Below are 10,653 nucleotides of genomic sequence, written 5' to 3'. Positions count from 1 at the left end.
GAACATGATGATGTTCCTTCTGTTCACATGAAGCAGAGGACTCAATCAGCCAATCAGCAGCTAGACGGAGGTCAGCTGACCACCAGTGAGGATGGCATAGACAATCAGGAGGAGCGTGAGAAGGAGGCAGGAAGTAGAGAAGGTAGAGTTAAAGCTGGGTGTGGATGCTTATATTTGTATTTAGACTGGCAGTCCCATGGTGCATCTGTGCTGCTGACATAAAGATTATTAACATTATTAACATTATTAATTACTGACCAGCTTGTCATAAGTGTGTTTTTAGTCATGTGATTTATGTGACACCGCTAGTTTAGAATTGACTTGCTCTGGCCGATTTTTAAGCAAGCTTGTAGTTTAGCTAGCTAGCAATGATGTCCCTACTGTCTCTATTGTCTGTACTGTGTCTTCTGTCTCTACTGTCTCTGGTTCAGACAAGGAGACAGAGTAGGAAGCTTCCTAGTTAGGGAGCAAGGAACGAGGAAGCATCCTGTCTGTATTTCCCTCTCCTCCCCCCCCCCCCCCCCCCCCCCCCCCCCCCCCAGCTCCACATGAGGAGGAGGAGGAGGAGGTGAGGAAAAGGAGGAGGAAGAAGGAGCTGAGGTTCCTGTGTGTTCGTGTCGGTCGTCCCATGATGAAGACGTTTCTTTCAGCGTCCAGTGCCGCCATGCAGCGTTACGCCCAGCAGCACGGAAACACACACCAGTACTGGTTCGCCATGCCGGCAGAGAGGTGCACACGCGCACACACACACACACACACACACACACACACACACACATACACACACACACACACACACACACACACACACATACACACACACACACACACACACACACACACACACACACACACACACACACACACACACACACACACACACATACACACACACACATACACACATACACACATACACACACACACACACACACACACATACACACATACACACACACATACACACACACACACACACACACACACACACACAATGGATGGAGGTTACAGTTGTTCTCCTGCAGGTCGGAGCAGCTGCTCTCCTTCTTCATCCACTGGAGTCCAGGCGGCTTCACTGAGGAGGAAGGGGAGGGGCCAGATGGAGGGGAGGGGCCAGGCAGAGGGGAGGGGCCAGGCGGAGGGGCAGGGGGATTTGTGGTCGTCAAGAGGAACCAGGAGGCGGAGCCTGGGTCAGATCAACCACCAGTACCTGACATCACCTCCAAAGACTGGGAGGTGTGTGTGTGTGTGTGTGTGTGTGTGTGTGTGTGTGTGTGTGTGTGTGTGTGTGTGTGTGTGTGTGTGTGTGTGTGTGTGTGTGTGTGTGTGTGTGTGTTTACAGGGGGGACATTTTAAATCTCTTTCACCCTCTACACTTTTCTGCATTTATACATATCAGTTTATATATACAGTAGGTTACCATGTCGACAAGTGCTCACTTGGTTTTAACTCTACTTAAAGGAGGACTTACCTCCAAAACACTTTTTTTCAGCTTTTAACCAATATATATGACTTTGGGGGTGATGTGTGAAGAATTCTGGTCAGAATTTCCACATTTGACACCAAACTGTTGCCATTTTACCATTTGTATCATTTTTCAGCAGCATACCTGGCATAAGCGCCCTCTTAGGGTCAAAGACTGCTTTTTTTTTTTTTCTCAAATGAATGGGAGATTTGGTACAACCTGACGTCAGGTTGTCCCCAAAGACTATGGGATTTCAAGATAATTACTCCCCTACCCCCTCTGTACCCTTTCGGCTCCTCAGAACTCCAAGCCTATTCTTATTGAAGTTTGCTCTTAAAATACTGAACCAAACGTTGTCAAAGTTGGCACATGTCTTAATTATAGTTAGTTTCCCGCTGAATGTGTCATTACTTTATTGATATCTTACCTGGATAAGCTCGAATGATGATGTTTATATTATCAGTCCGAGTTGCAAGCACTGTCTCCAGCCCAGGCAGGCGAGAGTCGTACTGTTACATGGACGAGCCCCAAGCTCCGCGGGCGCGCGCAGCAGGCCAGCAGCAGCTGGGCTCTCTGTGCTCTGAGAGCAGCAGAGAGAGCAGTCTGATATTTCCGCAAACAAATATGGTCGCAGTTTAGCGCACATGTAAAATATAACGCTATACTACGACGTGACAACGTGACAAAGCTTCTCTAAACACATCGGCTACTATCATATTTCCCTGCATCCCTCCTACTGAGATTATATCGGTAATGATTTTGGACAGACTGAATGCGCGGAGGAGAAGGAGAGATCTGCAGCTCTGCCCTGAGTAGCCCTGAGAGACACTCGCCTCGCTCCGACTACTGTGCCCGTCTGTGAAAAGCGTCCTGTCCAGTCGCACCTTCGCAAACAGATGCGGGATTCCCTCAATCCTGTACCCAATCTCAGACTGTATTCTCTAAATCGCACACCAGCTATTTCTGTCTGTTTGTTTGTTGCTCCGTGAGGTTACAAGCGCCCCATGCATGCAGCAGGCTGTTTCGGCAGCCGGGGTCTGGCAGGAGGGAGGAGGCGCAGGCAGCCTGCACTGCGCTGAGAGGAAAAAACTTTTGCACAACTTTTAACAAGAATCACGAAAAGCCCCCAAACTAAAATGAAAAAGGGACTATATGGCAACTTGGACGAGGGAATGACGTAGAGAAATCTCGCATTGTGTTACCCCAGAACGGGGGGTTTGTCGTATTGTGCGGTGTGCTGCTGTAACGAGCCCATGCCACTTTGCTCTCGTAACGTAGTTTAACACACTGCCATAGAGTTACATGCAGAAAAATAATTAAATTTCTAGTTCGCCACTGAATTACCAAATTGATATAACTTTCAACCATTTTGAGCAAAGCTCTTTCCATACAGGCCACCAGCGTTGGCTAATTGTTGATATTTATACAGATATGGCCCCTCTCAAATAAATTATTTTTGAGGCAATAGGCAAACTGTAATGGCGTCGATTTCAGAAAAAAAATCTGGACTTCAACACAGCCAAAGAGTCCAGTATAGACAAGAGCATATGTCATTTCTTGGTTTTTTCCATAGGTATTTTCAAATCACTGTTCTAATACATATCTAGGGGGTAAGTCCTCCTTTAATGTGTGGCAGACAGGTGATTGGTTGATCTGACTGTTCTCCCTGTTTATCCAACTGTGCTTCCTGTTGATATGACTGTACTTCCTGTTTACAGGTGGTGTCCACAGCGGAGTACCAACGGCGGGTCGACGCTCTGAACAGCGAGAACCTGCAGGCTCTCTGCAGGCGACTACAGGTAGCCAGAGGGACAAACTTAAAAAGATTCTCTTTAGGACTAGAAACTGGTTCTTTAGTCTTGTCAAAGAACTAGCGTTGTCTGTGAAAGAGCTGTTGCACACCTAAAAAAACTTTAAATCAGGTGCGTAGGATGGAAAATGAACTAAAAGTAGAGAAAATCCCACATGACACTGATCTTACTGGTAAACTCTTTATTAGAAGATAAATAGGGAAACAACATTTCGGTGCTAGACCTTCATCAGGTTTTAAAAGACTGACTCATGTCAGTGAGGTGTATATATACAGGCTGGCCACACCCTGAAAATTGTTCAGGTGAGCTTGATTAGGGAACAGTGGGTGTGGCTAGATGATAACATTATAGCCTACATACAGCCAACAACAATAATTAACAGTAAATAAGATAACATTTTTAGAGTATACATGTAGAAAAAATTCATCAATACATATCACATGGATAAAATTCCAAATTGGATATAACATTATAGCCTATATATCCAACAACAACAATAATTCACAATAAGAGTACATATCACTCAAGGAAAGTTGTAAAGTCAATCCACAGATTACAACATCACATTAAGTAACATCTCATCATTAAGACCCTTAGGAGCTAAAGTCTGCAAAGTGAAAATCCAATAGACTTCTCTTCTTTTCAAAAGCAGATGCATGTCACCACCTCTAGGTGGCACCCTTAGTTTTTCTAGACCATAGAAACGAAGTGTAGATATGTCATGTCTCATATCATTAAAATGGACCGAAACAGGATAATTTCTGTCATTACTGCGTATCGTGCTCTTGTGTTCACTAATTCTCAGCTTTAATTGTCTCGTCGTCTTGCCTACATACATTACATGCCTACAACGGAGCATGTAAACAACATAAGTAGATGCACAGGTACATAAGCAAGACCACAAGGGCAACGGAGCATGTAAACAACATAAGTAGATGCACAGGTGCATCTACAACAACAACTTATGTTGTTGTATATCAGCTCCGATGATGGCAGCAAAACCTCCCGCCTACGAAGTGCCGTACAAAAGTACCTCTATTGAAATGCCCTGTGTTCTTCCCGATCATCGTGTGTCTTTCTGCGATGGTTCTGTGCTGTTGTTGTCCCATTGAGGTGTTTTCAGGCCAAAATGGCAGCAGCGCTGTTGTCAAAAAAAGCACCCGATGTCGTCTCTTGCCTTCTATACTCTTTGGTCTCGAAGAACCACAGCAGAACACGATGTCCTGATGCAACATAAAGAGATAGGTGGATGCCAGGTGGTCGACTACAAACACATTGAAGTTATGGGCTTAGTTCAGGCACACTCACACTGAGCCAGAGTCTCTTCAAACATGGTTGGCTCTCGCAATTTTCAAATGCTTCCTAAAACATCTGTATTTCGAACTGGGAGAACTTGGTCAAAACCAGAGGTGTAGTGCTATCTGGAGAAGTGGGGGAATGCACCTATATGGGGAACCCCCCCCTCTCCCCCGGCACACACGCATGTCCCAACCCCCCCCCCCCCCCCCCCCCCCCTCCATAATACGCGTTATTATGGAACCCACCGCGGTTCCGGCAAAGCCACGCCCTGTGCCCGCCTACACAGCAGTCAAGCGCCAGGATTGGCCAGGAGCGAGTCTTTTGTTCCCTTTTGACAGCTCTGCCTCTTGACAGCTCGAATCTCCCACATCACAAACACTGCGCCTAGGCCCCTCCCACACCACAAACACTGCGCCTAGGCCCCTCCCACACCACAAACACTGTGCCTAGGCCCCTCCCACATCACAAACACTGCGCCCAGCGCGGCGATTTCATTAACGGGCCCGAACAAAATTATTTTCGCTTGTGAAACAAATGTTCAGTGTCAATATAAATCATAGGCAGCGCGAGGGCATCACGCATGGGACAAAAGCACATAAACAGCTCAACTTGCACTATATGAGATAAGAAAGGCCAGCATCTGGCCATGAAATAAAATATTAAATGATGATGCATAATATGCTCAAAATTATTATAATTATCACTGGTATGGCCAAATTGAGATCATTTTCCATACCTTCTTCACAAAGAAGCAATGCTCACCTCTATTCGGTCAAGGCAGCCGTGCAGGTCTCCATGCACTGCGCATTCCACAACAAAAGAACATCGCCAGCTCAGATTTTGCATTTGTTTTGTTTTCTCTAGATAGTCCTGTATCTGGTTTAACACGCTTTCTCTAACTTGGCCCAGTTGTCGTTGTGGCGTTGTGGCCGCTGGTAGATGTGTTCCATAACACACAGTCAGAATGCAGGCTATTAACACACTGACTAACACACACTCATTAACACACTGTTAATGAGTTAATTGTAGCAATAGAAGTTCATATTCTTGCTTGTGGCGTGTGAATCGGGGGCTGTAACAGAGATCAAAGCGGCTGGATCAGGTGAGCTGGCGCTGCCCAGCAGGGGAGAGACCACGGCTTCAATGCACAGATGAAATATCATCAAAGTTGCCAATTGCTTTGTACTGCCGCCACCCACGGCTCGACGGGCGTTTCTGCCCTGTAACGACGCATTATGTAATAACTGCACATTATGTAATAAAATCGCAAAATATAATAAAACCTCACTTTCAATATGTAGCCTAATAACGACGCATTATGTAATAATATGTGCAATATGTAATAAATCGCCTGAACGCAAAATGTAATAACGTTTGACGCATTTTGTAATACATTTATTACATATTGCGCAAATTATTACATAATGCGGGGGTTGCACTTTTTTCTGGTTGAAAATGTAATAAGTGACGCATTATGTAACAATATGCACTGAAGTTGTCATTGGGGGGGGGGGGGAGTAGGCTAGAGTAGGCAGGAGCTTGATGCTCTTCTGGCCTCGGCTGAAGTAGCTACTTGCACCATCATTAGCTACAGTATATGTTTAAAAAAGAACTTGCCCAGCTATGTCTGCTTTTCCATTTTGATCTGGTGTCGGCCGTCCGCGGGGAATTGGGATGCTGCTGCTGCGTGCATATGTTTTTTTTGGCTGCTGCTCCAAAGCCAGCGAGCGCTGGCTTTGGAGAGACAATGCACATTTGATTTAAATCGGCAAGCAGGTAGACATTTAACTGCTGCGAGCCAGCAAGCAACATGTTATGGTTTTTTGTTCATTTAAAATTGGTTGTAATTCTATTTTGTTTGATCATGATGTTGCAGATGGACTTTGGCTGAAAGAGGATATCTTTAGATTTTCAGACTAAATCCTTCATCAAAACTATTGGAGAATGGGCTGCTCAATATAGGCTATGGGTTTCTCATTGGACCATACACCCTTCCACCAATTTTCATGAACATCAGTAAAACACGAAACCATAACATACTTTACACCGTCGGTAAGAATATTTCAGTGGTAGGCTATCATCTGCCATCATTGTCTATCAGTGTTAGGATTCCGATTTCCCCCGGCCATGCTGACCCATTGACCATGCGTCTATATGAGGAGACACCGCCTGAATGGCTCTGGCAAAGGCAACATGTTGAAAGGCATGTGAATAAAATGTTTATCTGCAAAGGAGGATTTAGATTTAGAGATTTGCTTTTATATTTTAATCAAGCTTCACAACAGGGTGTGTGTGACATGGGCAGACCATCGTCTGTGACAGCCTGTCGCTGTCCATGGGCGGTGGTGTTGAAATGGTCATCAATCGATGCATAGAGCGCCTTGCGCTGTACTCGTGCTGAAACATCTGAAGCTTCACTGTCCGCTTTCTTAGACATAGCCTACTGTATCACTTGGCTCAATACGTGACAAATTGTTTATGGATAGGACATCTACCATTCTAGACATGCATGAGGAGTCTTTTTTTGTTGTTGCCGAAGGTGAGTAGAGCGGGTGGGGGGAGTGCGGGGGCGGTGGAGAGGAGTGGGGTGCGGTGTGGAGGAGAGCCCGAAGAACAGAATTGGGCAGCCAAAAAACCCCTTGCCTAATATCAGACAGTTCATAAAAGTCTCAATCCTCAATTCTTAATGGATGTCTTATGTTTAAATGGCCCTGTAATCTATAGATTGAGGCAGTAAATTTGGCTATGTCAACCACGCTTCTATCACTTGTAGATCAAAGGCCAGAACTGAAATGCAAGTGTCGGGTCTTACAGTCTATGCCCGCTGATTTACCATAAAGAAAAGTGCCACAGCACGCTGAGAGAGAAGGTGTAGCCTACCCGATCGGACTGTTGTCACCCATAGATTCAGTTTGTTATCAGCTGAACAACCTATATCTAGTTGCTTGACTGGTTTTGACAAATGAGTACAGACACATTTGCACATTCTGGGTTAATTGGCACAGTCAACGCTGTTAAAATGCTTTTTATGGTCAAATATATGTATTAACCTACCCCCCCCCCCCCATAACAACTTCAGTGCATTTTCTAATTTTGTTACATAATGCGTCATTTATTACATTTTCAACCAGAAAAAAGTGCAACCCCCGCATTATGTAATAATTTGCGCAATATGTAATAAATGTATTACAAAATGCGTCAAACGTTATTACATTTTGCGTTCAGGCGATTTATTACATATTGCGCATATTATTACATAATGTGTCGTTATTACATATTGAAAGTGAGGTTTTATTACATTTTGCGATTTTATTACATAATGTGCAGTTATTACATAATGCGTCGTTTCTGCCCTCCTCCAGTTTGCCCATGACATTATTCAGGTGTTTGTTGTTTTTCCGCGGTGGGTTCCATAATAACGTGTTGCAGTCGCACTGTTCTTCAGGCTGTCGTAAATAATAATGCACAAAACACCCCTTGGAGAAGTGTGGGAACGCCGTTCCCCCGCGTTACACCAGCACTACACCGGAAAGGGAAACTCGGGGAAAATAATGAGCGGTGATAGGGGGATGTCCCGGATGTCCCACCTAAAGGCGGCACACTTCCTTTGACCATGTTCGGTGGGCGTGAATTACAGACTGTTTACGGTGCAGAATATAGGTCACAGAAGGTAGAAGAGACAGTCTGGCTTCAGAGACTAAGCGAGCCAAGGATGTAGTTAAAGGAACGCGCCAACATTTTAGGAGATTCGCCTATTTGCCATCTTCCCGATAATACGATGAGAAGATAGATGCCCTTCTCTTCTTTGTGTGTGTAGTAGAAAAATAGCGATCCGCTCCTCCCGCTAGTTAGCTTAGCACAATGAATGGTAGTCAGTGGTACTGGCTAGCCTACACCCGTTGACACGAGCAAAAACATTTAAAAGAAAATGCGTAATACAAGTCTCCACAAGCCCTGAGATGCCAAGTTGACTTGAAAAGATGTCGTTGACACCTGCTTTAGCTGAAATCTTCACTGTAGCCAGGTGCTGCAAGAACGTGGCCGACGGATAGCCTACTGTAGCCTGCTTCAACTCAAGGCTTCACAAATGGCTTCCTTACTTCCATATTTATATACAGTCTATGATATGGAGTCACTACGCAACATTAGTAAATGACCATCAGCTATCCTCCTCCTGGGGGGGAAACATCATACAAAATTAAGTTTGTGTCCTTCCTCCTCAGATCTCCACCAAGCAGGACTCCAGTCAGTTCTGCTGCGGAAGATCTGATGTGGAGTCAGATGTCTTCAGACCCACACTGAGCCACTCCAGTGACCTGCTGACCTCTGAGCACATCCAGGAGGTCAGGCTGTGTGTGTGTGTGTGTGTGTGTGTGTGTGTGTGTGTGTGTGTGTGTGTGTGTGTGTGTGTGTGTGTGTGTGTGTGTGTGTGTGTGTGTGTGTGTGTGTGTGTGTGTGTGCGCGCGCGCGCGCTATAGGTCTTCACGGGTCCAAAATTATGGACCTGGACCCTAATGGACCCAGGAAATTTGTGCCTAGACCTCTGGACCTTTGGACCTCTCTTTTATTAGAAAACTGAGACCCCTACCCCAGACAGAACTGATACATTTCGGACCCGGACCTGTATAGAACCGAGCATACCGGACTCGTGCAGGACCGAGAAATACCGGGGCAGAGACTTGAGCGGTGCCGCGACGTCAAAGTTGCTTGTTAATTAAAAGTTGTATAAATTAAACTTTGTGCATCTTTCTAACCTAACGTTAATGTAGCATTTTCCCCTGGTGACTGCTGCCAGACACTGCAGACAGTGCCTGACCGTGACGTCATGCATAATCCATTCAATGATCCTTGCCAAGAAGGTTTGTAATAAAGAATAAAACCACATTTTCCGTGATTCTTCTTGTTGACTGAAAAGACACGGCTAACGTTAATCCACTCATCATTTCACATAAATGATGCATTCCCTTGTTTACAATCAGCTTTGAAGTTGAAGCAGTTTGCAGTTTGTGACGAGCCTCACGTGCAGTGTGTCGTGCAGCGTGACGTGCAGCGTGACGTGCAGCGTGTCGTGCAGCGTGACGTGCAGCGTGTCGTGCAGCGTGTCGTGTTTTCATGCGTTTCTCTCGTGATCAGCACTGATCACGAGTCCTCTCTGATCAACTTTGGACGGCACGGTGGCTCAGTGGTTAACACTGTTGCCTCACAGCAAGAAGGTCCCGGGTTCGAACCCCGGTCCGTCCCAGGTCCTTTCTGTGTGGAGTTTGCATGTTCTCCCCGTGTCCGTGTGGGTTTTCTCCGGGTGCTCCGGTTTCCTCCCACCATCAAGAAAGACATGTATGTTAGGGTTAATACTCCTGTCGGTGCCCCTGACCAAGGTACTGGCAAAATAACTGGAGTTGGTCCCCGGGCGCTGCACAGTGGCTGCCCACTGCTCCTAGTTCTAGGAAGGTTCCTAGTAGAGGATGGGTCAAATGCAGAGGCTGAATTTCCCCAAGGGGATAAATAAAGGATAACTTAAACTTAAACTTAAACTTGCGTATGACACATACTGATCAACAGACCCAGGGCCTGGCTGTGGTGATAGATAGCATAGGACCCGACCCAGACCCAATTGACCATAATAATGTGGACCCGAGCCCCGTACGCGTCTCGGGGTAGGGTTCCGGGTCATAGGGTCCAAGGAGACCCGTGAAGACCTCTAGAGTCTCTGTGTGTATGTTTGATTCTACCCATTATCCTGTTTTGACTGAAATGAATACAAAGTCCAAATTACCAATATATCAGTCTATTGTTCTCGTCCTGAAGCCTCTGGCAATGCCAACTGAGTCTCAAATATATTTATTTTTTTATAGGCTCACAGCTAACAATCACATTAATTACCCACCCAAATATGAGTTTAAGAAAAGATTCACAATTATTACAAAACAGAACTCAAAAACAGCCAATCATACTGCTCAAACCACTTGTCAGGACTATGGGGGTGTGGCCAGGTTCTATCTACATGTCCAGTGTTCTGAGCAACGTCATCCAAATCATATGAACAGTCATAACACCCCTCAGTGTGTGTCCTGCATCCCC

The 10,653-nt window shown here is 45.6% G+C and overlaps 1 protein-coding gene across 1 annotated transcript in view; it reads left to right on the top strand.

Annotated features, from left to right (window-relative positions):
- Positions 1–631: 631 nt before the first annotated feature.
- LOC310784830 (oxidation resistance protein 1-like) overlaps positions 632–10,653 on the top strand; it is a gene marked incomplete at both ends in the record, with an annotated part of 18,424 nt that continues 8,402 nt past the window's right edge. Inside the window, 4 exons of the mRNA XM_083645869.1 lie at positions 632–729; positions 1,026–1,236; positions 3,184–3,264; positions 8,799–8,918. Coding sequence (XP_083501995.1) covers positions 632–729; positions 1,026–1,236; positions 3,184–3,264; positions 8,799–8,918 — 510 coding nt within the window. The remainder of the gene's footprint in view (positions 730–1,025; positions 1,237–3,183; positions 3,265–8,798; positions 8,919–10,653) is intronic.

This window comes from Poromitra crassiceps, assembly GCF_964638095.1.
Source record: "Poromitra crassiceps genome assembly, chromosome: 11".
Lineage (NCBI taxonomy): Eukaryota > Metazoa > Chordata > Actinopteri > Beryciformes > Melamphaidae > Poromitra > Poromitra crassiceps.
The sequence above is the reverse complement of the archived record's forward strand: the minus strand, read 5'-3'. Positions and strand labels throughout refer to the sequence as shown.